The 27019-nt window shown below is 42.1% G+C and overlaps 1 protein-coding gene and 1 long non-coding RNA gene across 3 annotated transcripts in view; one reads left to right on the top strand and one right to left on the bottom strand.

Annotated features, from left to right (window-relative positions):
• On the bottom strand, positions 358-3995 carry LOC110261190. Of its 2 annotated transcripts, XR_002345078.1 has the most exons (3): positions 3513-3995; positions 2366-2580; positions 358-1334 (listed from the first exon to the last, which is right to left on the bottom strand). It is a non-coding gene; the product is annotated as an uncharacterized LOC110261190 (long non-coding RNA). The 2 variants fall into 2 exon arrangements; XR_002345077.1 differs by lacking the exon at positions 3513-3995 and having other exon boundaries at positions 2366-3496.
• Positions 1334-27019, top strand: part of KLHL14 (kelch like family member 14) — a 102466-nt gene continuing 76780 nt past the window's right edge. Inside the window, exons 1-2 of the mRNA XM_003127890.6 lie at positions 1334-1995; positions 3966-4961. Of these exons, the coding sequence (XP_003127938.3) occupies positions 4009-4961 (953 nt within the window). The 5' untranslated portion in view covers positions 1334-1995; positions 3966-4008. The remainder of the gene's footprint in view (positions 1996-3965; positions 4962-27019) is intronic.

The raw sequence follows: 27019 nt of genomic DNA, 5'->3' as shown, positions 1-27019 counted from the left end.
GGATAAATGCTTCGGTTAGATTCTTCTTCTATTTAAGAGTAAATATCTCATATGCAATGTTAATATTTATCATTCTAAATGGGGAATTCCCTATTTCTGAACCAAAGAATTTTCAGGTTTCCCCCCCTCCCTTAAGCAGATGTCTTTCATCTCTCACAGATCAAAGGGGGAAGGTAGAAAGACAGCCCTTCAGTGGTGTCCTGATATGTATTTTAATAAGTTTACTAATCAGAGCACTTATAAATTAAAATGAATAATGTTCATATATTTAATAGCAAACAAAACTCAGTTTAACTCATGTCCAGCTTTCCTCCATGTTCATTTTATTCAAGGGCATACCTTCCTTTTTCCTGCTTCTTTTTTTTTTTTTTTTTTTTTTTTTTTCTTTCTTGGACACCTCCAGCCCACATTGACAACCAAAATGCAGGGCTATAAATGTAAGGGCGCAATACATCATGAGATAAGTCTAGAGAACATGTCCTCTACCAAAATGCACATGAATCTCTGGTATAGCTCAAATTCCAGAGTCATGCTGGGGTTCATTTTGCATGCTAAGCAGGGTCAAAAATGTGAGCTCTCTGCAGCCGACCTTATATATCAGATGAGCTCCTAAGTTTAAAGGTTACATTTATGAGATTGCAGCTGACTTTCCTAGCACTTGATTCTAGCTCCTGCAAATCAGAGACTCCTAATTGAAAGACAAATCTGACAAAAGGATAATCTTCCTCCCCCAGAAATGTTACTTCTGAACCCTTATTGTGGAAGAACTGACAGAGAAGTTCAGAGACGATGGTATAACCGGATAAAATGATGGAGAAAATATGTTTTCCAACAAGATCATAAAGCTTGAATAGGGCAGGGAAACAAAAGTAAAGCAAAGGGCTGCCTTCTATTCCACCAGCTCCACTGCCCCCACCCCGGGTTGTACACTCAGCCACTCACCTCTTAGGCCAGGGCTCCTGACTCCCAAATCAGACTCAAACCCCCAAATACCAAGACACTATAAAGTGGCATCCTGGCATACTTGGAGATCAGACGGTTTCTGCATTTCATAGCGTGGGGGGAGGGGGGAGTGAAAGGGAAAAGCAGCATACCAATGTAGTGAAATCTGGAAACAACAGCACATATACAGACACAAAAAAAGTTTGCATATTGCACAGAGCGCTTGAAGATCATAAATCTATGCATGAGAAAGATGTAGTGGAAATTTTGGGGGGGATTAGAGTTTATTTTTGTCATCTCTGTGAGACAGCTACTCATTCATCCAGATCACAGCTAAGAAAAAAGCTGGTCACAGAAATTAGCAGTTTCAGCTCAGCAGCGAAGTCGCCAGCCTGTGAAGGCAGAGAGAAATTGACTAATTAGCAATGCGCACTAAAACTTGACGGTTCTTTATAGAGAGAGAGAAGAGAGAGGGAGAGAGAGGGAGAGGGAGGGAGGGGGGGCTCGCTTTTTCCCCTTCTTTCTTCCAAAGATGTTTGAAATCGCAGTCATTTACGCTCGACAATTTTTACAATAGCCTTGAGCCATAATTTTGCGAGTCTCTCCAGCATCCATCCCCCTGTATGGTCTCTCTCTACTGGCCAAGCACGACCGTTTCTCTCCCCAACCGTGGATTTCCTATTACTCTCGTTACGACTCACTGAGCCCCAGGCCCAAGGATAATGATGTGTTGTTTCTTGGTAGCATAATTTGTCACACGTACATTTTTTCTTCTTCTTCTCTTGCAGAAAGCTCTGCTCCCTCTCTCTCTCTCCCTCTCTCTCCCTCTCTCTTTCTCTTTTCTCCCTCTCCTACATTTTCTTGCTGTTGCTAATTCATGGTGATCAAATGATGTACGACAAAATAAATTGTAAAGAGTGACTGCCTGGAGTTGGGAACCAGAAGGTGTTTTCCCCCCCTCCCAAGGAGAGAGCAAACCTTTAAAAAGGAAGGACAATTGATTTTTGGGGGGGAGCTTAAGTGAGCCTTGACTTTGCAGCTGGTTGAAAGCAGGTAAGTTTCTGGCCTTGTGTCTGCCTTGTGTGTATTTTGTTCTGTCTTTTGGATTGTTGGCGCGGGGGGGAGGGACGGGGAGGGAGTCTTTCAGAAGGGTAGCCGGGGTGGTTGTGTGGCAAACGCTCATAAAGAATAAAACTCCTATTGCAAGAAATAAGCAGATGAGGGGGAAAGGCAAAGGAGGAGAACCAGAAGGGGGACAGGAAAAGATGGGGGTGGGGGGAGACAACGAAGCGGGGAGAGCTAGAGGTATGACCGGGTCCACTTAAAGGGAGACTCTGGGAGATGTTTCACGAAAGCCAGAGCTTTGGGGGCGGAGGGTGGGGTGCAGCCGGGGGAGGGAGCTCAAGGGGAGGTTGGGGTCCACCTGGAATGGGATGATAAAGTGAGTCGAGTGGAGCCCAGTCCGGTGTAAATAGGAAGCCGGCGATCCAGGACTGGCGCCAGGGAGGGCAGAGTGAGCCGCAGTGGAAGGGGCAGGTCCGGCGGGATCCCTCTGAGCTGGGCGGCGGCGGCGGCAGCTCTCCCCGGCCGGCGGGCGCGCGGGCGGGATGTGGGCAGAGGGTCCCTTTCTGCTCAGCCCTAGAAGGTGCAATTACAGGTTAAGGACCTGGCGTATCGATTTTGCCTCGCCTCCCCCCATCCTGCCCTCCTCTGCCTAGACACGGGCGGCTCAGAGTTTTTACAGAAGTAGTTCCAGGGCCAGGGGAGTGGGGGTGCCCGAGTGGGGGGCCGCTGGGGGCTGTACGGAGGGGCTCTGAAGGAAGCTGCGGTTTCCGGTGGCGAGGCTGTGTGGGGTGCAGAGACCCCGCACCGAACTGCGCTCCCCTCCCCCTTGGACAGCCCCCCCCCCTCAACACCTGCCAGTTAACTTGAACTTCTGGTAGTTACTGGAGTTAAAGCCACTGAGCCTGGTGCCGGGGAGGGAGTACCGTCCACATGAATCCCTCTGGGCCTCCCGGCTCTCCCTCTAAATACCCTTAAGTGGCCCCACTTCCTCCCTCCTCATATTCCCCGGTGCCGCCCCACAAGGGAAGGAGAGATACACGCGTGAACTTCTGCTCCTTGAAATGCGGGGGAGGGGGGTAGGGGGGAGAAGAGGTCGGGGTGAGGGAGCTGGAGGGATTCTCCTGGCAGGTTTAAAGGCGTCTCTGGAAAATTAGTAAAACTGAGTGGTGACGGGGAAGCCAACAGTTTGCGAAGCAGGGAAGCAGGCAGGGCCGGGGTGAGGGAAATGAGCTAGAATTGATAAGGACAGCTCCCGCCTCTGCCGAGTCCACTGAGCTGGTCCTCACCGCGCTCCGCTGCACTTTCCCGGGAGAAGAAAGGGCTTTATCTGCTCCCTCAGACTATTAGCCTAGGAGTTTCTCGGGGCAGCACGGATAATCGAAGGGTCCCTAGCATTTGGAGGGCTGAGAATCGCCCGCCCGCGCGCTTGTCGGGCCCCCTTTCCCACCCCCACCCCTCCAAAACTGGACCAACTGCGAAAAGCAAAGCTGCAGGCGCGAGTTGACCTGGAAGCTCCGCCGACGGTCGCCTCTGTGCTCTTGGGGCACCCCGGCACCCCACTCCCCGCCTCTCCCTGCCTCCGGCCCGGCATGGACACAAGCACACGAGGTGTCTCGGCCTCAGCCGCCCCTTTGCCGTCGCTGCTGCTACCGCTGTCGCTGCCAAGAGCCGAGCCCGGGTGGTTTTAGGAAAGTGAGGGACGAAGTGTGTGGGCGGTGAGGATAGGAGTAGCAGGGAGCAGAACGGGCGCCCGGACCCCACTCGGGGCCCTTCTGGTGGCGCTCAAGGATCCAACGCCTTCAGACCTGCCTCTCAGGGTCGGGGTCTGGAGGCCAAGCTGAACACTGATTGTGGTTCTTCGCCCTCCCTCCCCTCCACACCCTTCCCCACCCCGACCACACCCCACCCCCTCCACTACCCTTTCCCCCTCCCTCCCATCCCCCACCCCTGTCTGCCAGGTCGGAGGAGGGTTTAAAGCCAGGTGCCCGGAGTCAGCTCGCCATGTCCAGATCCGGGGACAGGACCTCCACCTTCGACCCCAGCCACAGCGACAACCTGCTGCACGGCCTCAACCTGCTGTGGAGGAAGCAGCTGTTTTGCGACGTGACCCTGACTGCCCAGGGCCAGCAGTTCCACTGCCACAAGGCCGTGCTGGCCTCCTGCTCGCAGTACTTCCGATCTCTCTTCTCCAGTCACCCCCCTCTCGGGGGAGGGGTCGGCGGCCAGGACGGCCTGGGGGCCCCCAAGGACCCGCAGCAGCAGCAGCAGCCGCCGCAGCAGCCGCCACAGCAGCAGCAGCCACCGCCGCAGGAGGAGCCCGGGACTCCTTCCTCCTCCCCCGACGACAAGCTGCTGACCAGTCCTCGGGCCATCAATAACCTAGTGCTGCAGGGCTGCTCGTCCATCGGGCTGCGCCTGGTGCTCGAGTACCTCTACACGGCCAACGTGACCCTCTCCCTGGACACGGTGGAGGAGGTGCTGTCGGTCAGCAAGATCTTGCACATCCCCCAGGTCACCAAGCTCTGCGTGCAGTTCCTCAACGACCAGATCTCGGTGCAGAACTACAAGCAGGTGTGCAAGATAGCTGCGCTGCACGGCCTGGAGGAGACCAAGAAGCTGGCCAACAAGTACCTGGTGGAGGATGTGCTGCTGCTCAACTTCGAGGAGATGCGCGCCCTGCTGGACTCGCTGCCGCCCCCGGTGGAGTCGGAGCTGGCGCTCTTCCAGATGTCCGTGCTGTGGCTGGAGCACGACCGCGAGACCCGCATGCAGTACGCGCCCGACCTCATGAAGCGCCTTCGCTTCGCTCTCATCCCGGCCCCCGAACTGGTGGAGCGGGTCCAGTCAGTGGATTTCATGCGCACCGACCCGGTCTGCCAGAAGCTGCTGCTGGACGCCATGAACTACCACCTGATGCCCTTCAGGCAGCACTGCAGGCAGAGCCTGGCCAGCAGGTAGGAGACAACAAAAGGGGGGTGGGGAGCCTGAGAGGCCGGAGGGAGGGGAGGGGGGCAGGAATGAGGGGAGGGGGCGGCTGGGAGGGAGGCTCCTGCAGGCTGAAAACCCATGAAAACAAACAATTCAGACTGTGTGGGGAAAGTTGATTTCAGAGTCCCTGAAAGGTCAACAGGAAACTGGCCTCGCTGCATCCCTGAGAGCTAGAAAGCCCACGTTCTCAACATCCCCGGAGCGAGGAATGTGGGACCTGTGGACTGAAATGGACAGGCAGGTGGGGTCAAAGGCCAGACCGTTAGAAGTGCCCTGGCTTTGGAACCCTTTCTATCCAGTCCTCTCTCTTCTCAAAATGAGCTTGCTTAAGGAAAAGGATTCTGTGATGACAAGTCCCCACTCCACTCCACCTCTTTTTTGCCTTGGGAGAGCAGAAGTACTGGAGGAGGAAAGCTTTCATTCATTCTGACACTCAAGTTGTTTTGTGTTTTTCAGTGCCTGGGTGGTTTTCTCCCTTTGGGGAGCTTAGAGCTGTTGGGAGGCTTTGTTTATTAGGGTCACTAGTGGAAATTCTGGTATCACACACCCAGGCAAACTTTTCTATCTTGTGCAAAGCAAAACCTTTCCTTTTTGCTTTCAAAGGAGAGTGAAGCAAGAGGTTTCAGGGTGTCAGAATGAATCCTTCCTAGGAACTCCCATCTCAAAGGGGAGCACAGCTGAAAATTGAGAGAAGGGGTGTCATCTAGCTACAATTAGGTCTGTGTGCCTACTCTGAAGTCCTAAGAAGTTGGAGAGTTATTATTGTGGCTGTTCTTGATATTTGGAGTGTAGTGAAGGCAGGATTTCACGTCAAAGGAGAGAAAGGAACAATGCCTTTTAAAAATGCTGCTGAGATTTTTTTAAAAAGACTAGGAATTGACAATGTTTTATTGACTCCAATTTTAAAACTCTTTGTTTTGTTTTGTTTTGTTTTTGTAATTTTAAAACCCTTTATAATGAGCCCCAACAGAAGGTTGCTTTCTCTTTTTAGAAAGGAAAAGCAGTATCGTCTCAGTTTCTCCTGATAAAACATCATGATTCCATATGCCAGGTTATCCCCAGTCTAATTCACCTAAAAGCTATGTTAGAAAGTATATGGTTTAAGAATCCATCATGGCCTTTTACCATTCAGAAGGATATGTCGAAAGATGGGGTCCACTTTCTGTAGCCTTATGGAAGTTGTGTTTATTTTTTCCATCATGATGTTTCTACCAGACCAAGGTAACTAAAGTTTTAAGAAATTGGAAGACAGTCTCTACAGTTGTTTAGAAAGCACTGGTGTGAGGCCCACGGGAGGCATGGGAAATCTTGAACTTAGAAATCTTGTAAGTTGATTTTTCAACTGTTTGTGAGAAATGAATTAATGAACTGTAGTGTCAGAAGATGACAGTAAAACAATAGCACAAGCAAGAAACCAAACTCATGCTTGAATAGTGAATGCAAGAGCCCAGTGACAACAAGAAAGTGGAAAGTATTTTTATTTTGTAAGAGTGTCCCCTTTGCCTAAAGATCAAAATGGTAAGCTTGGTGTGATGGGCAGATGTCACCACACCAATGGACACTGGTGGGCAATAGTCTGTCATTTTAACTTTTATAACTTTTAAATGACTTACAAGTATACTTAATTCAGCATATATCATACATATTCAGTTCCAGTCCTGAACATATCAGTATTCATATTTTTTTAAAATGTATAATCTAGTATAAATTCAGAAACCCAGGAAGATAATAAAATTAAGATTTAACTTGTTCTAAGACTCATTTGGGGGAAATGAGTAATATAAATTTGATCCAATAAATAAGCCTGAAACCTTTCAGGCACTTTTAGTTGATAAATATGTCCTGGATTTCCCTGTTAGAAGAGTTGACTTTCAAAATGCAAAATCCATTTCCCACCTTAGTGTGGGTTCAGCATACCAGCTGGGGCCTGCTGGCTCTGTCCTGGTGGATGGCTGAGATACCAGGCTGCCTGGCTCCGTGACGACACCGACCAGCTTCACTGGGCCATGTCATTTGAAGGATATGTAGTGGTGTCTGACCACTGAATGCTTACAAGTGTCATGGATGCTGCAAGAATCTGATACTTCTGTGGGAGGAAGAAAACTGTATTTTCCTTTAAAAGCAGAAGATAGTTCATGTGAACCCACTGTTGATCTCCAAGTAATAGAATTTAGACTTAGTTCCGTTATTAGTAACTGTATCACTTTAATTTTAGGAACTAATTACATTATTCTAATTTTAATTCACAGAAAGAGTGCAAGAATAACCATCAAGATCTTAACTTTAATGTAGACAAAAATACTGTAAGTTGAAACCAATTGTATCAGATTGGCCCACTTATTACAGCATCAGCATAATATAAAAATGTTCTCTCAGCCTTACATGTAGTTTGGCAGAGCGATAAATGTGTCAAACAATTGTTTTTGAAATTGTGTCACTTTTATTGAAGACAGTTGAATGAAAGGGCATTATATTCATTGCTTTTTATCTACCTGTAGTTTCTAAGGTCTAACTATGAAAGAGTTCCTCAAGTTCGGAGAAGGAGTTGGGAAGTGAAAACTGGCCAGTCTGTTGGAATAAGTTCAAAATACAAGCAAATAGAATAACTTTGAGGGGTATTTACTAACTTAAGAATACATGTTATCTATGGGATGTTGGACTATTAATATAATAATATTTAAAACATGTTTTTTAATTATTATGTAATTTTGAATTTGTATTCAGTCTAGAAAAATAAAGCAAGCCAAGCATAAAGACTTCATAAATACCCAAATTAATTTAATTTTTGCCTTAGTTGTTTAGTTTTTCTGATTATGCCATTTGTGCTCAGATTCATATTTTATTTTAGCAAACTAAGCATTAAGAATGCCAAAAAACAAGAGACTTATTACCTTATATTCAGATATATAGTTAATGTAAGATCACGAGACTTGGATGGACAAAAGTTAAAATATTTTGAAGTCTTATTTTTTAGTTATTTTCATTTTGTTTTATTGCAAGAAATAGAATATTTAAGAAATAAGTTTTTGAAAAAGTTTCTGGGAAAGTCATTATTAAAGACCTGTAAAGTACAAAAATTTAGTAACGCAACATGACATGCAATATTAGTGCATTAAAAAGTAAATATCAGAGAACTTATAGTCTAAGTTTAGTTTACGTAACCTGAAAAGTTTTTATTTATATTTTGTAAATTTTCATGCATAACTGAGTACCCAAAATAATCAAATTGGACTGGATTAATTAACCTCACTTCTACATTTTCATTGCACCTCTCACAATGTAACAGTTAAATAAACATTTAGTGAAAGTTGAAGGAAAATAAGAAAAATAAGAAAGCCTCACTATTATATTTTATAAATATGTTCCTAAATCTACGTTATAATCACACATTACAAAAGGCCATTGAACCTCCTCCAGGAAAACACCTGTAACAAAAAAGCATTTGTAAAAATATTTATATTTTTTAAACATTTAATCACCAGCTATTACAGTCCCATATACAGTCTTGTTTTGAAGTGTAGTTTTCAAGAGATTATATTTTTTAGAATATAGAAGGCTATCTTATAAAGATTTCGCTCTCTACAAAACTGTCTATTTAAAGATTTCACACAAATTAACATAAAAATCTATTTAAACATCTGTAATACTAATTATCTATTGCTAAGATTACTTGCAAACTATTAGATTTCCTTGAGGCACAGTTTTGATTCTGGTTTGGGTATTTAGAAATTGTTGCTTTAAATGTAGGACAGTGTTTTCTATTGGTTCCCTTCCTAAGACCTGAATAACAACCTTAGCAAAGCAAACTAATCTTGCAGCCATTGCATCCTCTAAATTGTTACTTCCCTTTGTATCAATTTGATACCCTCAGATAAGAAGTTGTTAGGTAGTAAGATTTTATATCAGAAGTCACTCAACCATTCAGAATACAATTTGTTTATTATCTGAAGCAGGATCATTGATTACAAAATTATATCACAGGTATGGGAGCCAAATAGTTATATCCCACGATCAAAACACAATTAGAGTAGATGTTAGTGCATGGCATTGGCTTATAGGACTTACTGACAATCGCAGACATGTTCAGATTTTTAACTCATGCTTATATTTCCCCCCATATTTATGAACTTACTCATTCCCTTAACTAATTTCTAGGTAACTGAACTTTCTTAACTTAAAAATACAGTGAAAAATGTGTTACTTTATTTACAACAGGTACTTCCTATGAAGTGATGTTCTAAGCATTTTACAAACGTTAATTTATTTAATGTTCATCACAGCCCTCAGGGAAGACTATCATTTGCTTCATGTTATAGATGGAAAAACTGATGCACGGAGAAGTTAAGCATTTTGTCCATGATTGCATAGTTGGTAAGTGGCAGAGCCAAAGTCTGAGCCCAAGAAGTATGGCTCTTGAATCTGTGTCTCATCCATGGTGTTCTGCTTCTTACTATGAGCCTCTCTATTCTATCATCTAATATAGTGATTGAACCATTCCAGGGCGGGGTGGGGTGGTATAAAATAATACTTCTACCATGCCAATTTAAAATTTCAACTCTCCATAATCAGACTTAAGAATTTAAATAGTGATCCCAGGAAGGTAAATAGAATAAGCAATTAAAACAGTGAATGCACTGCTTATTTTTTCAAATATGCTGGATATAGACCAACTAACATAGATTGGACTTTATTCAGAATAGGCTTTAATCATTGGTATGGTATTTTAATGATTTCCAATAAGAAATTAGAGGAGCCAGATACATTTAACATACTGTTTTCTGAGGTTGATGTGCACATATTGAATAAACTAGGCATATAAATAATCATATGAACAATTATTTTTCTAAATGCCAACCCTTATCTCCAGTTGCTATGATGGAAGGGCATATGTTGTTAGGACGCTTGACCGCTGGGGGAATTACCTGGCCTGAAAATGTCTGTAGAACTCCCTTGCCTTCTCCAAAGTAGGTAACTTCTGAAGGAGCATGCTTGCTGCTCGAGGTTTGGCTGTGTCTTTCTCCCCAACTAAATCAAGTGCCCATCCTTGATTCCCAAATAGGAGTTCAATATGTATTGGTATTGGTCTCAAATATAACTGTGGTGGACACTTAGGATATGTTTCAGTTCCATGTGACTTGACAACGCCAATGTAAGATAAAAATGGAGGAAATTTTAAAGATGATTACACACACACACACACACAAAACTGCTGTTTGCCAATAATAATAGTAGCTATCACTAGTTAAGCACTGACCATGAATGAGCTTGACATATTAATTTGCATTCTTTCTAGTCCTTTCAGTCTTTTTAAATATTAGAAAATTGAGGCTCAGAGAAAATACGTAATTTTTCCAGTCATCTGAATGGTATTGAGTGGGAAGTCAGCTGTCACCATCTGAAGAACAGTCTCTTATTATGAGTGCATATTGTAAATATGGCTTCTATGAAGAGCAACTCTAATTTATACCACCTATAGCTTTGTTTTACCACAGCATAGTAGTGATTAAAAGTTATAACCCTCTAGGAGTTCCCGTCGTGGCTCAGTGGTTAACGAATCCGACTAGGAACCATGAAGTTGTGGGTTTGATCCCTGGCCTTGCTCAGTGGGTTAAGGATCCAGCATTGCCGTGAGCTGTGGTATAGGTTACAGACTCGGCTGGGATCCCACTTTGCTGTGGCTCTGGTGTAGGCCGGTGGCTACAGCTCTGATTAGACTCCTAACCTGGGAATCTCCATATGCCATGGGTGTGACCATAGAAAAGACAAAAAAAAAAAAAAAAGTTACAACCCTCTAACACTTCTTCAAACTGCCCAGCCAATGAGGGAGAGTAGAATGAGGAATTCCAGTGAGAGGAATGCAGTAGAAAGCCCAAAGTCTCTCTTACTCAATTATTAGCACTGAGAGTAAGGGGCTAAATAATGAGTTTGCTGAGAATTACTGGCATGATATGACTTGCTAGAAACAGGATAAGCCTGTTCTAAAATAAAATGTATTTTATTTTATTTTAAGATTTTAATTTTTTCTATTGTGGTTGATTTACAATGTTTTGTGGGAGTTTGGAGTTAGTAGATACAAACTGTTGCATTTGGAGTGAATAAGCAATGAGATCCTGCTGTGTAGCACAGAGAACTACATCTAGTCACTTGTGATGGAACATGATGGAGGATAATGTGAGAAAAAGAGCCAATGTATTTTAAATAAATTAATTCAATAAGAACTTTCAGTTTAACCATGAAAAATAATTGTGAAAATAAAACAAATTAAAACAAAGCCCTGGAGCTTGAATTTGAACCCAGAATTTTTCCCCTAGGTATCTGTGCATTGGAATCATAAAATGCTGTCAGCTTTGCCTCCGTAAAGACAATAGAAAGCTATTCATGTTGGTGATGCTGATAGGTGATAAATAGAACAGGTAGAAACCAGAATTACAAAAGTGCCCGTATGTTTTAATAACATAAATAGGACTATGCTCATTGGAAATTTATTCTGTTTATAATTTGTTTCCAGAAAATCATTTTTAACAATTGCTATGCTGTAGTGTTTATGCCGTCTGTCATTCATTTAGAATTTCAGAAAATATATTCATTGCTATGTCTTTTCCATCAACATTCAAAATAATTCATGATGATGAGTTACTAATGATGATTTCTCTTAAAAAAACAAAACCCCAAACAAATAAATACTATTATGATGTGGTCAGGAGAGTGAGTTAACAAGGGGAAGGACTCTCATTTGTAACATATAGTGAATATGTCTATTTTACGGTAAACACAGAAAAGGCTTGTTTATTCACAAATAATATTAAAGACAATCAGGTTAAGGCTATTTGTAACATTAGAAGTAAAGGAGGAAGGTCCTAGAAAGCCTACAGCAGTCGGGAAATGAAAATAGCAAATACTTGTGATAAGAAAAGAGAAAGATAAATCGCAGGAAAGTAAAAGTAAAAAAAGAAGAAAAATTCAATAAGAAAAATGCAAGGAAATATGGGAAATCAAAGAAACTATTTTAAAATGATCCATATGAGCAAGAAAGAAAAAGAGAACTAGTAGCAGAGGAGGATGGGCAAGATAATTCTAGAGTTTGGAAAGTAGATGTTCGATATTTGTTGGACTAATAAGCACAAATTAAGAAGCATTTAAATCACTACTTAGTGAGCATGTAATTTGCAGTTATAGACAATGTTCGACTAAAAGGAAAAAAACTTCATTCTTCAAAAGAAAAATATTTTTAACAAGAAAAAAATCATCCATCATGGAACCTCCACTCCTATAATTTGACTCAGTTCAATAATTATATATCTGTAATCTGAGTTAAGATGTTTTATAAATAACTCTTTGATCTTGCGCTAGATAATGCAGTACTTTCAGAAGCATCGGAGTTTAAAGGGGCCAGCCTATTATGCCAACAGGAGGAGATGAAAATATAATTGTATTCTTTGTAAATCTTAATTTCCGGTATAATCAGAGCTGGCAGCAGACCTGAGAAACAGGGGTGACCTTCATGACCTTGGGTGGCTTTTCTAAACCAGTGCCTATGACCTTGCCATGCCCGTAGTGGGAAATTTACCACTAGCAAGTTCTGCTGTGGAAATACCCCCGAACCTGTGCTGATCATGTATATGAACCAAACTCTGTGCTATGTTCTGAGATACAAAATCGAGCAAGACAGACACATTCGTGACTTCACGTAGTTTACAGTCTAAGAGGAAAAAAAAGGAAATAATTACATCAGTTAATCACACTGGTAATACATGCCGTAGGTTAGAAAAGTGCCATTTGCTGGGAGACAGTACACAGTGTGGTAACCTTTTTTGAGTGGCCAAAGAACTCCTTCTCTGAAGATGAGGTTTAAGATGAGTTTGGAGAGATGAGATGAGATATGCAGATTCATGGGTCTGACCAGAGGCAGGGTCTGCAGCTGGGGAAAGCACAGGCTGAGAGAGGAGTCTGTGCGTAAACCCTAGGCGGTAAAGGGTTTGGTACCTTCCGGGAGCTGGAAGGAGGTGTGTATGGTTATAGATTGTGCAGGAAGGGTTGTCCAAATCACAGAGGAAGTTGCAGGCCCTGCTAAGGATTATCTACCACATGGATGAATTCCACATGGAAAAATCAGCATGTTTTTATACTTGAACCGAGTAAATGATCCACACGAAAGTGGAAACACTGCCGCCTTTGAATTCGTAAACCTTAATGTATTTATCTTAGCTCCACTTTAGCTGAGTCCCACGTCACTAAAATGGGTTTATTATTAGAGTTCGCAAAGGGGAAAGGGAGGAGAAGAAGGGATAAATTAGGAGGTTGGGATTAACATGAGCATAACCACTGTATATAAACAGATAACTAGCAAGGACCACAGGGAACTATACTCAATATTTTGTCATAAGCTGTAAGGGAAGAGAAGCTGAAGAAGAATATATTCAGCAATTGCTGAATTGCTGTGCTCTGCACTGGAAACTAACACAACACTGTAAATCAACTATACTTCAATATGAATAAATAAATAAAAATAATCATAGTTGAACTTCCTGGGGTTTAGCAAGGATCGGCTGAGAACATAGCACTACAGAGAGTGTTACTTATAATTGATTTGTTTTAATTTTAAAATATATGCTAAGCAAAATTCCCCCTGAATACGTTTTTGCCCATCGAGAAAACTCCTAAACATATTTGTGACTTCACTGATAGCACAGAAATGAGAGTCACAGGTTAGGGACCTATGAATGATGCTGGAGGGACCCAAAGGTGAACACAAGGGCACCAGCAGGACGTGGGTAAATCAGAATTTCTGATTGCTCTCAGCAATTTAGATTTAATTCCTCAACGGGAAACATGATGGCCTTTTTAGGTGTAAGAGTCTTCCATTTCTTGCTTTCACAGAGGACTGTCCCTTTTTAATCTCATAAATTCAACATCGTGCATCATCCTCTGTGGCTGGCAGAGCCCCTGGCATCCGTGTCTGGCTCTGGTCTCCCAGAGCTCCTGTGAGCGGGTTGGTGAGTTGCACCTGTGCAGGGGCCCAAGCTTCCTCCCAGCTCAGCTGGGCTACCGTATGGAGACTGGCTCACTGGAGGCTGCAGAGAAGTGAACTGAAGAATTACAGTCGGTTTCACTTCCCTGCCTTATGTTGCCTTCAGGTGCCTCTGAAGACAGGCGAGGCCAGTGAAATGGAGAGGAGGAGGAAGAGAGACCTAGGTTAGAGAAGAAAGAGTCCTTGACAGTGTAGAGGTAGGGCTGAAAAATGCGGATCATTGGATGTGTGCACATGTCTGTGTCTGTAGCCATCCACAAAGTGCGTCTTGTATGCTGCCAGCTTGAAATGTTCTGTAGGGTGGCTTCTAAGATGTGTTTTTTTTTTTTTTTTTTTTTTTTTTTGTCTTTTGTCTTTTGTCTTTTTGTTGTTGTTGCTATTTCTTGGGCCGCTCCTGCGGCATATGGAGGTTCCCAGGCTAGGGGTCGAATTGGAGCTGTAGCCACCGGCCTACGCCAGAGCCACAGCAATGCGGGATCCGAGCCGCGTCTGCAACCTACACCACAGCTCACGGCAACGCCGGATCGTTAACCCACTGAGCAAGGGCAGGGATCGAACCCGCAACCTCATGGTTCCTAGTCGGATTCGTTAACCACTGCGCCACGACGGGAACTCCTAAGATTTGTTTTTATCAGTTTTATTCTGTATCTGAGGGTGGGGCCGAGACAGTCAAAGATTCACTGCCCGGCACTGCGTGAGGAATTACTAGGTTGGGAGGGTCAATTTTTTTTTTTACCGAAAAGGAAACAGTCATATTTGTAAATCCTGCTTAGAACAAAGCAGCAGACACGGTCTGGCCCTGATTTTCAGCACCCCTCAGAATCAACCACACTGGAACATCTTGGGCAAATGGAAGGGCTTAGAAGAAGGAATGGAAAATCTGTGAGTCAGAGAGAGAAACTTTGAAGGGAAAACTTTAATACTTTAAGATGCATGCCAGGACCTCAGCACTTTCTACCTCCTGTGTACTAACCGGGGGTCATGGATACTGTGAGGGATCCCAGCCAATATTGGTGTATTACAGAGGCAGAATTTGTGCCTCCTAGCTGGGACCAATTTGATAGATTGGTTGCTATGACAACTGTACTACTGTCAGTGGCAATTCCTGTAAACTCCCTGTCTTGAGATTTTCACAAGCGTTCACTCCACAGTGACATTTATAGGTACAGCTTACAAAGTAAAGCTAGGAGATATATGCATGGAGAGAGAGAAAATGATGTAATAGGAAATACAGTGAGAAAGATCACATTACAATGCAAATATCTTAAACAGTTCTTTTGCATAGTATTTCAGACCTAAAAGTCAGACAGGGGTCAAAACCCACCTTGACCATTTACAAGCAAGCTAGCTCTCTCTGGGAAATTTACTAACCAGTTTTCTGATTACTAACTTATAAAATGCACATAATAATACCCACATCCTCAGGGCAATTCTGGACATTGAAAGAATGTATGTACTGCACTTAACATAGTGCCAGACCATAAGTGCTTAGTAATTAATAGCTTTTATTTTTATAGAAATAGTTTCTATTCACTTGTTAAGACTCTTAATTCCATACAGTATGTTCATCCTAGCTCTGGGTTCTCACAGCCTCAGTCCCAAGTGCTGCTCTGAGAGTGATCATTTTAGCTGACAGTGTCCATTTTATCCACCTTTGAGTAAACTACAGAGCTTAGTCCAGTCCTGGAGTCTGGTCCATCCTCTTGATCTATCCATGTCAGTAATTAGAAAAGTTAGACAAGCCTTTTGGATTCAGGTAGAACGGCTTTTATGAAATATAATTTACATATAACACAATTCACCCATTTAAAGTGCCCAATCCAATGATTTTTAGTATCTTCACAGTTGTGTAGCTACCACCAAAATTAATTTTAGAATATTTTATCATCCCCTCCATAAGACCCCATACCTATTAGCAACCAGCCCCCATCTGACCCTGCCCCATGCAGCCTTAGGCAACCACTAATTTACTTTTTGTCTCCATAAATCCACAGATTTTCTTATTCTGAACATTTCATATAAACAGACAGGCAATATATGGTCTTTTAGATTGGTTTCCTCCATGTAACACGTTTTCAAAGTTCATCCATGTTGTAACATGTAATGGTACTTCATTCCTTTTTATGGCTAAATAGCATTCCGTTGTATGGATAAACCACACTTTATTCATCAGCTGATGGACATTTGGGTTGTTTCCACTTTTTGCTATTATGAATAATTCTGCTATGGGCATTTATATACAAGTTCTCGTGTGAACATATGTTTTCATTTCTTTTAGGTATATATCTAGGAGTGAGATTGCTAGGTCATATGGTATAAAACAGTGAACAAATGTCTAATCTTTAGAGGAACTGTCAGGTTGTTTTGCAAAGCAGCTGTACCATTTTGCTTTCTCACCGGCAGTGTATAAAAGTTCCAGTTTCTCCACACCCTTGCCCACACTTAATACCTGTCTTTTTGACTATAGCTGTCCTAATGGGTGTGAAGTGCTATGTAACCGTGATTTGCATTTCCCTAATGGCTAATGGTATTGAGCATCTTTTCAATGTGCTTGTTGGACACTTGTATGTTTTTTTGTAAAAAAGTTAATTCAGATCCTTTGGACATTTTTTTAGTTGGGTTATTTTCTTTTTCTTATTGAGTTGAAGAGTCTTTTAGGCATTTTTAGAAGGACTCCTTATGGTTCCTAGATCCTAGCTGGGGCCACCTTTGGTAGGAACTGGATGTTCTGTTTGATGAAAACAAAAATCAAATGCATGCAGATGTACAGCAGAAAATTCTCCAGATACTTTTATATGGCACTTGTGTCTATTATTAAAATTCTTGGTGTTTAGTGTGGCAGAGGAAAATATCTATGGTTGACTTTGATGGTGTTTGTTTTCTTTTCCATGTGATTATTTTGGCTCTGTGTTGATTTAGTTATTGTAGTCTTCAAGTGCTGGTCTGGACCTGGTGTAGCAAATTGTTCATTTGAAGAAAAAATATATTTATTACTCAAGTTATTTCTTTAAATTGTCTTACAGGTGCATTTGAAATTTTTATTCAAAGTATGTTTGTACAATAATTATTTTAGGAAAATGGGGTAAAATTCTTTGCTAAGACTGAGAACTCATAAGAATCACTACAGAAGAAGAAACATGTAAAAAATGAAACAAAACAAAACAAAAAACACCACCCTGAAATACAGATGCTCTCATTTGAAAAAGGATGCAAAACTGGCATTGCTATGGCTGCAGCGTAGGCCGGCTGCTGTAGCTCAATTCGACCCCTAGCCTGGGAACCTCCATATGCCGCGGGTGCAGCCCTAAAAAGAAAATAAGTATATAAATAAATAAAATGAAAAGGGATGCAAAAGAGCTCCTTATGGGGATCTGCAGGAAACAGCACAGCCCAGGATTTTCAGTCATGGGTGCGATTCAGCTGAGGGCTTTAGTACACATACACCAAGGCAGTTTCTGACATGGAAAAAGCTAAATCCATCATGAGAATAGCTTGTCCAGTTTCATCTTCCTTTGCTACTAATTCAAGGCAGTCACTTCAGAACCCTGAAAGCACAACAAACTTCACTTGTCACTCAGACATTCTTATATTCAAAATTAGGATAGAGGGGGAGTTCCCATCGTGGCTCAGCAGTAACGAACCTGACTGTTATCCATGAGGACACGAGTTCGTTCCCAGCTTTGCTCAGTGGGTTGAGGATCCAGCATTGCCATGAGCTGTGGTGTAGGTCGCAGATGCAGCTCGGATCCCATGTGGCTGTGGCTGTGGCTGGCAACTGCAGCTCTGATTCAACCCCTAGCCTGGGAACTTCCACAGGCCATAGTTATGGCCCTGAAAGGCCAAAAAAAAAAAAAAAAAAAAAAAAAAAATTGGAATGAGGGAAAGCAGACAATGCAAAACTGAAACATTTAAACACGATTTTCTGCACTCAAATAAATTCAAGGTTTGTGATTACTCCAGAGTTAGGAAGCAGCAAACGAAACCAGCAGCAAGTAGCCTAAGTAAAAATCCATTCCAAGGAAAGGGGCCCCCTCTGTACACCGCCTCAAGCCTTCCATAACCCTAGTCAAACTGAGAGCCCAAGCTGCAGAACACAATAGTCTTTTTGACCTAGAAAGAATAACCTCACCTCGAAAAGATTTTTCTGGAGAATGCTTCCCCCCCCTTTTTTTTTCCTTCCCGTTTTTAATGGCAAGAAAACTGTAGAATCTCCCAGCATAAGAAACCTTTAAATATTTGAAGGCACAAAGAAATGTATGTCTCTAGTTTCATAAACACAAATTAGAATCTTCCACAAAAGCTCATGAGAATTACTTCTCCCCATTAGCTGTGTCTGTTCTTAGCCCTCCTGGCTGCCCTTTCTCCTCTGGAACATTGTTAACCATTAACATGCACTGCATATGTAAGTAGCCAGGCACCAAGCAGAGGAGGAAGAAAGGAGTCTACCCACTTCTGATGAGGGCTCTCTTCCTGGCTTTCAGATAGCTTCCTGTCCTCACAGGGCCTGACATGTGTCCTCATGTCTGTATGCAGAGCTGGGGTCAGGGAGAGCGGGAGGTCTGGTGTCTCTTCCTCCTCTTCTTCTTTTTCGACACTGTAGAGTTTTATATTATATTTTTTTTTTACTATTTTTTAATTAAAGTATAGTTGATTTACAATGTTGTGCCAATTTTTGCTGTACAGAAAAATAAACTCCCAGTCCCTCCCCCCTCCCTCCTCCCCCATGGCAAACACAAGTCTGTTGTCCATGTCTGTGAGTCTGTCTCTGTTCTGTAGATAGGTTCATTCGTGCCATATTTTAGATTTCACATATAAGTGATATCATATGGTATTTGTCCTCTTTCTGTTTTATTTCACTTAGTATGAGAATCTCTACCTACATCCATGTTGTTGCAAATGGGATTATTTCATTCTTTTTTATGGCTGGGTAGTATTCCTTTGTGTATATGTACCACATCTTTTTAGTCCATTCAACTGTCGATGGACATTTAGGTTGTTTCCATGTTTTGGCTGTTGTGAATAGTGCTGCAATGAACATAACAGGTGCATGTATCTTTTTCAAGGAAAGTTTTGTCTAGATATTTGCCCAGGAGGAGGATTCCTGGATCATATGGTAGTTCTATATTTAGTTTTCCGAGGCACCTCCATACTGTTTTCCATAGTGGTTGTACCAATTTACATTCCCACCAACAGTGTAGGAGGGTTCCCTTTTCTCCACACCCTTTCCAGCATTTTTTGTTTGTAGACTTATTAATAATAGTCATTCTGACAGGTGTGAGGTAGTACCTCAATATCGTATTGATTTGCATTTCTCTAATAATTAGGGATGTTGAGCATTTTTTCATGTGCCTACTGACCATCCATATGTCTTCTTTGGAGAAATGCCTATTTAGGTCTTCTCCCCATTTTTCATTTGGGTTGTTTGCTTTTTTGTTGCTGAGTTATATGAGTTGTTTATATATTTTGGAGATTAAGCCCTTATCAGTGCATCATTTGAACTATTTTTTCCCATTCTGTAGCTTGTCTTTTCCTTTTTTTTTTTATGGTTTCCTTTGCTGTGCAGAAGTGTGTGAGTTCATTTAGATCCTATTTGTTTGTTTTTGTTTGTATATCTATTGCCTTGGGAGACTGTCCCAAGAAAACGTTTGTATAGTTTATGTCAGAGAATGTTCTCTTCTAGCAGTTTTGTGGTATCATATCTTATGTGTAAGCCTTTAAGCCATTTTGAGTTTATTTTTGTGCATCATGTGAAGGTGTGTTCCAGCTTCACTGATTTTCATGCACCTGTCCAGTCTCCCCAGCACCACTTGCTGAAGAGCAGTATCTCTTCCTCTTCTTCTAAGGACACCAGGTTTTTGGATGAGGGCCCCACCCTTATGACCTCATTTAACCTTAACTACCTCCTAAAAGCCCTATCTCCAAAAAGGTCACATTGAGAGTTAGGACTTCCACATATGAATTTGGAGGCAGCACAATACATAACAAGGGCCAAGAAGAGGACACAAGGAATTATGAAACAGGTTTGAGAAACTAGAAATATTATTTTTCAACTAGATCTCAACAGGCAAATCATAGAGACAGTCGAGCAATTATCCAGCTCAGCAATATATTAACAGCTCTTCTATTAATACAAACCTAGAAGAGAGAAAAAAGTGCAGACCCACTTTCCTGGGCCCCATAAAATCTTGCTGAGATCAGTAGTTCTCTTAAGAATCAAGCATATAACGAATCCGACTAGGAACCATGAGATTGTGGGTTTGATCCCTGGCCTCGCTCAGTGGGTTAAGGATCTGGCATTGCCATGAGCTATGATGTAGGTCACAGATGTGGCTCGGATCCCGCGTTGCTGTGGCTGTGGCATAGGCCGGCGCCTACAGCTCCAATTAGACCCCTAGCCTGGGAACCTCCATTATGCTGTGGGTGTGGCCCTAAAAAGAAAAAAGACGAAAAGAATCAACCATAAAGTTTTTTAATTTATTTTTTGATTTTTTGATTTTTTTGATTTTTATTTATTTTTTTAATGAAACAGATCCTCCCCAGCTCTACCCTAGAGATTCTAAATAGATTGGTCCAGAACATGGACCCAGGAACCTGCATATTCAGCAACATCCCAGGTGGCTTTGCTACCAGTGGTTTTTGGACCACACTGTGGAAATCATGAGACCAAGCAGATGCTTCAGTTTTCCAGTTTGCTACCTATCTATAGACAATGGAAGAAAATATTGATAGCAATTTACTGGAAGATCAGTTTAAGGAAAATGTGTTGCAAAATTAAAAAGAAATCTCATTGACTGACAGGAGTAATGGGGAAATGAGTCATAGGGAAAGTTGCTGGATTATCAGACTCTAAGGAATTTGTTTCCTGATGATAAAATTAGGGTAACCTGCTGCACTAGAGAATTTTCGGAATAATTCATGCCACACTGTAGAGTGTCCATAATTCAGCTTCAGAGAACATGGTTAATTTTCCCAGAATAATTTGTTTCTGCCTGTCAGAGGTCGGATGATTGAAAAGGGGATTGTCAGAGATTGGCTGAGTGGTGGGTCTCAGAGGCTTCTACAGATGCCCTTTCTTGGGGGTAGGGGGATGTTTGGGGGATGTCGGGGGCCTCTGAGACCCCACAGAGCCCTCCAGCTAGGGTTTACGTTAGCACTTAGCCCCTCCAGGGTTGGTGAAGCAGCAAAGAACAGAAAGAACTGGCTCCCCACGGGGAGGGAGAGGGAAAGAGGAGGAGGGGAAGAGAGTCCTATTTCACCCACAGCAGCAGGGTGTCCCTAAGCTGGATCCCACAAGCCACACCTCATTGTCTCCACCACACACCCACCCCGGGCCTGCCTGAGCCCCTTGCTGCTTATCTCCCCCAAAATAAGGATAACTCTCTTCATTTATCTTAAGCTCAGCATGATTTTATCACCATCTTCTTCCCCTCAAAAGACATTCTGGGCCCATTTACAAGGTCTCAGTGGCAACAACTCCCTGTTCTTGAAGATGGATACCTATTTGTTGCCATGCATGTTCCAGGAGAAACCTCCAGTAATATATTCAGTTACTAACTAACTTTTCTCCCTGTCTCCTCGCATGGCCACTCCTGCAGTGACTCTCCAACCGGAAACAGCCGGCTTGGCAGGAGGCTGGCTCCCGTTCCTCAGAAAGCGCTTCCTACTTTCCCCACGAGAGAAATCTCTCCCTGGAGTTAGAGGAATGGGTAAAATTGGTCTCTAGACCCTGTGAGGTGGGATCTGGCCATTGTTCCCCTCAGCATCGTCCTGGATGGCTGAACTCCTGTTTGGGAGAATGTGATTTTGTTAAAGTAGTCATTTTGACTGTTAGATCTCGGACTGTCCAGTACAATCATTTCAGCGCGATGTGTGTTACATCCTGAGCCTGAATTTTCAACGTGATTCTGTGATCTTGTGTCTTTCTGCACTTTTTCTTGTGCAGCTGGTACCCAAATTTCCCCAGGTCAAAAAGTCACTCTTTTCAAAAAAGGTAGCCAGATGGGAGGGAAAGAGAGAGAGAAGTTTCAATAATGAGATTGGTTCTCAAGAGGCAGCATAGTCTAATAATTGGCCTTTATTAGGGGTTTAAATGCAGGCGTTGCTTATGAGTCCATCACTGACTTAAGAGTGATGCTTTGTCTCCTTTCGTCACTAGGCTGCACAGAGCCTGAATAGCTCCTTGGTGACAGGCTGCACAGAACCACTTCTCTCTTGAGCAAAGGAGAAGAGTGTTCTCCTGTTACACGAACATTGGTGTCCCTGCCAGCATGTTGAGTGGCATCTGTGCTAGTGAGCAGGGAGGCCCCAAGTCCCACTTGCAGGCAGGAGGATTAGTCTATGAGGTCATACTTGCCATGCAACTTCTTCACAGGGATGTGGGGAGGATTAATGAGATGCTTTTTCCATTGCAAATGGAATGTATGGGCTTCAGAAGAAAGGCTCTAAGTAGGTATTAGAAGTGGGGATTATATAGGTAATCAGGCAAAGAAGATATTCAGCTGCTTCTAGTTACTCAAGGAAGCTTTAATCTGGGAGGTGGGGAGAGAGGGGGGAAATGCAGGGAGTATAAAGTTGGCTGGACGCTGTTGTCCCTCATAAAGTGAAAGACCAGGAGTGGAGTGTGAAGTACAAGGTATAATATAAAGATAGACCCATTCTGGCTCTTGTGACTCATGTACTAAGCCTTGAGGAGATTTGCATTTCATGGATTCAGATGAAGACCTTACAGCCCTTTTGTCATGTCTGGCCTCGCCATCATCAGCTTTGGTGCCCAGAGAAATCTGGCAAAAACATCAGCAAACTACCCTACCTGCATGCTGGAGGACATGGTGACATTCGGAGATCAATGTGGCAGGGAAGAATTGTCCTGCAGGGTCTGGGGTGAGATGCGAAGGGGTGGGAAGATGGTCCATTACAACGGTAACGTGCAAAGCTACAGTCGTTAAAGATGCTGATCAAACATATGCAGGAGTTCCCTGGTAGCCTAGTGGGTAAAGAATCTGGCATTGTCACTGTTGTGGCACAGGTTTGATCCCTGACCCAGGAACTTCCGCATGGTGGGGTGTGGCAAAAACAAACCAAATGAAAACAGGTAAGTGGCCAAGTTGGAATATGACCAGGTTTTCAGAGGTTCAGATTTTAAAGTCCTGGTTTCTTCCATTTATTACAGTGTGTCCTCAGCTACGGTTTACCTACCTCTGGTAAGACAACTTTTGAAGGTACACGAGAAACCATTTTTTGATTTATTTTAATCATTGCGTTAAGTATTACTATATTTTAACATGTATTATAGATAAAACACAATTAACCCATGAATCCCATGATTCATAAATATAACTGTTATACAGTGATTCTCAGTAGCAGTTGCATGTTAGAATCACACAAAAAGCTTTTTTAAAAAATCGCCTTTTAAGCATCAATGCTTAGGTCCCACACTAGATCATTAAATCTCTGAGAGGAGTCCTCACCCTAAATATTTTATAAAAGCTCTCCCAGGTGATTCTAAAGATCAGCCACCATTGAGAATGACTAGACTGGACTGGGATTAAGCATTTTTAAGTGAGCAGTTTTAAATAAAACTTTAAGTAAATAGTATGATAAAGATCCTGAAGGTCCTGTATTGTGCTAACAGCTGAAATTTGGTGAACTTCCCTTCCTCATGCATAGCCCCATTCTGGAAGACAACACTGATCCTAAAGAACAAAGGAGAAACAAAAACAGAGATAGCCAATAAAGACGATGGGTGTGGTGGTGTGATGACAGCAAGACAATTATTTGGGCATGCGCAAATAAAAAACAAGGGATGAAAAACAGAAGGGTTTGGGGCCATGCAAGTTAGATGTGAGATCAGTCAGTAAGACTGTCTGTTCTCCAATAGGTCACCTGCTGACTCCTCCACATTTTGGTTCAGAAACATGGCTTCTCCTCTTTCTCTTTTGCCTTTTGATACCCCCATCACCATGTGCACAGACTGGACATTAAGACAGATGAGGGGGAAAAAAAAGGAATGATAAAGAGTCTATAATGACATGTTTCTGTATAGTGGGATTGCAAATGATTTTGACTCTTTTCACCGATTCGTTCTTTTATTTATCATTTCTTCCTACAACAAGCATTTACTGAGTACCTACTGGATAATACTAAGTTCTTTTTGTGCTTAAATATACTTAGAGTTTTTCTCAGTGAGCCTGTGCTGTCTTTATGATAAGCTCAAACAAATCTTAAAGTTACTTGTGTTTTAGGAAAATGAAACACTGTATATGACGGACCATTCCCCTGTCACCGCGGGGCCAGACTCCTGGTGGGAGAATGAGAGCTGGCACAGTGTCAGGAGATGGGAAGCAAACGCCCTTTTAGCCACACCTGAGAATCCCAGAAGGGTTGTGTGAAAAAGCCCCAGGGACTTTTCCTTGGTGAAATGGAGGAAATAAAACCCATCCTGAGGCATTGGAAAGGATGCCCAAGCCCTTTTTCCTCTATTCTCTCATCTGTTAAGTGGGGATAATGATACTCTGCGTTTACCTACCTCAGAGAGGCATTATCAGATCTATTTAAAGGCTCTTCTGATGAAAGCTGCTGTGTAATTACCAAGAACAGCTATGATAAAGAAACCTAAATACGACAGCAAATCAGCTGGAACAAGTTCTCTGGAGACTTTACTTCTCTGGAGAAAACTTAGAAAAAGGGTAGCAGCTCTTCTCTGGGAAATGGTGGGTACCCTTCTAGCTGGAAGTTTAGGGGAGGCTAGCTGATTTGCAGGGTCTCCTTCTGGCCAATGATTCAGGCTCTTCTGTTTACTTTTTCCCCACGGTCTAAGCAGTTTCCATCAGAAATTCCTCTTTCAGGATTTTTTTTTTTCCAGATCTTAACTCAGAAACTCTTTTATCTCTGAAAAGGATCTCAAGCAAGTCATTATGAGAGAGAGAGGCAGAGAGAGAGAGATGAAAGGGAAAAAAAAGGTTTTAATGCGGAGGGTAAGTGCATTTTATAGATGATAAGTAACAGGGAATTCTTTGATAGTTTTTAAAAAGAGGACTGAAGTAATTAATTAATGTCAGGCTTTGTTGAAATTCATTTGACAAAGAAGCTCCCAAAGTGAGGAACCACTACTATAATAGCTCAAGAGAAGGCCACCCAGCTGAATCTGGGTACTGGCAGGTTGCTTGAAAGGAAGAGATAGACTGAAAAAACATTACAGGTCCAGAATACATAGGATTTAGTAACACATTGACTAAGCAAGAAAATAGAAGAGTCAAGATTACCATCATATTTGGTGACTTAGATATCATAAAGTTTAGGTGACTTCCTTAACAGAGAGACATGGTAGCCAAGAGTGAGCAGGTCGAATTTACAAATGAGATCTAGACCAATACCATTGTATGAAGCCCATTGGTTTCATATTTTTGTTAAACTTGCTTATGGAGTAAATATTCTGTTTATAAACTGTGCACCTGTGGTATCAGAAAAGGCTTCTAAGCAGCAAAAGAAAATGCCAAGGAGTTCCTTGATGGCTCAGAGGATTAAGAATCTGGCCTTGTCACTGCTATGGCTCAGGTCAGTCCCTGGCTCCAGACTTTCTGCATACTGTAGGTATGGGCAAAATAATAATAATAATTATTATTATTACTATTATTATTATTATTTTATAAAAAAAAAGAAAGAAAATGCCAAAATTCCAGAGATGGCTTTTCAAATGAGTGCTTTGTAAGTTTAATGATTATGCATAAGAATAAAAGTTCTCAGGAGTTCCCATTGTAGCTCAGCCTGTTAAGAACCCAACTAGTATCCACAAGGATGCAGGTTTGATTCCTGGCCTCACTTCATGGTTGAGGATCCAGCGATGCCACACACTGTGGTGTAGGTCACAGATACCACTTGGATCTGGCATTGCTGTGGCTGTGGCAAATTACACAAAGGAATAGCTAATACTGATGATGAGGACGAGGAGGAAGAGAAGGAGGATAGTAATAGATAGCATTTAATTAGCACAGTTATAAATGCTTTAGATACATATTTTTTTTAGTCCTGAAAATTAAGCAAACCTTAGGTCTATTCTTACCTATATTTTACAAATGAGGTGGAAGAGGGCAGAGAGGCTAGCCCAAGGTCACTTGTCTCTGAAGAGCTGAGCCAGGAGTCTCACCCTAGTTGTGATACCTATACCCTTAACAATCCGGCTGTCCTGCTTTGAGAATTGTAACTTTTCCAGTACATGTCCCCGCTAGGATGGCAGTCACTACCATGAGGAACAGGGAGTGTATTCCTCTTGTTGGCATCATGACCTTAAGTGTTTGGAACATAATTGAAACTCAGATAATAATTGCCAAATGCTAAATGAATGGAAACAAAGTGTCTCAATCAGTAGATATAAAAGCATTTAAAAAGAGTCACACATTGATATTTAAAATATTTAACTAGAAGAAATATAGGATAGGGAAAAAAAACCCACTTGAAAATCTGGCTTTTTTTTTCAACCTGTATTTGTAGTCTGCTGGAAGCTGTACAGGAACCAAGGCTGCTTTGTGACAGCTAAAAGACCATTGTGATTCTAGAAAGCCTAAAAAAATAACATCACATCACATATCACATTTGGTATATTGTGTACAGTTCTGACCTTCACATTTTTAAAAGAGGCAATGATAGTCTCGACTCAAAGGAGGTGAACAGGATAGTAATGAAAACTGAAACTTTTTCAGAAAGAATGAAAATTTTCAATGTGGAAAAGAGAACACATATGACAGCTATGTTCCAATATTGAAGGTGCCTCCATGACACAAAGATGGGTATTTGCTCTTTTTCTCTGAAAGACTTATGCAGATTCTCAGCCCAGCACAAAGAGAAAAAAATAAATCTAACACAACAGTCCAACAATTTTCCGCAGCAAAGTGGATTTGAAAAACTAAGGTCCATTGAATTATGAATTTCCAAATTAATAAGAATATTACTTATTAAGGAAACTGTTGAAGAGTTCCCTGGCAGCCCAGAATTTAAGGGATC

Source organism: Sus scrofa, chromosome 6 (genome assembly GCF_000003025.6).
Source record: "Sus scrofa isolate TJ Tabasco breed Duroc chromosome 6, Sscrofa11.1, whole genome shotgun sequence".
Taxonomy (NCBI): Eukaryota; Metazoa; Chordata; class Mammalia; order Artiodactyla; family Suidae; genus Sus; species Sus scrofa.
Note: the sequence above shows the minus strand (reverse complement) of the source record. Positions and strands in the feature narration are given on the sequence as shown.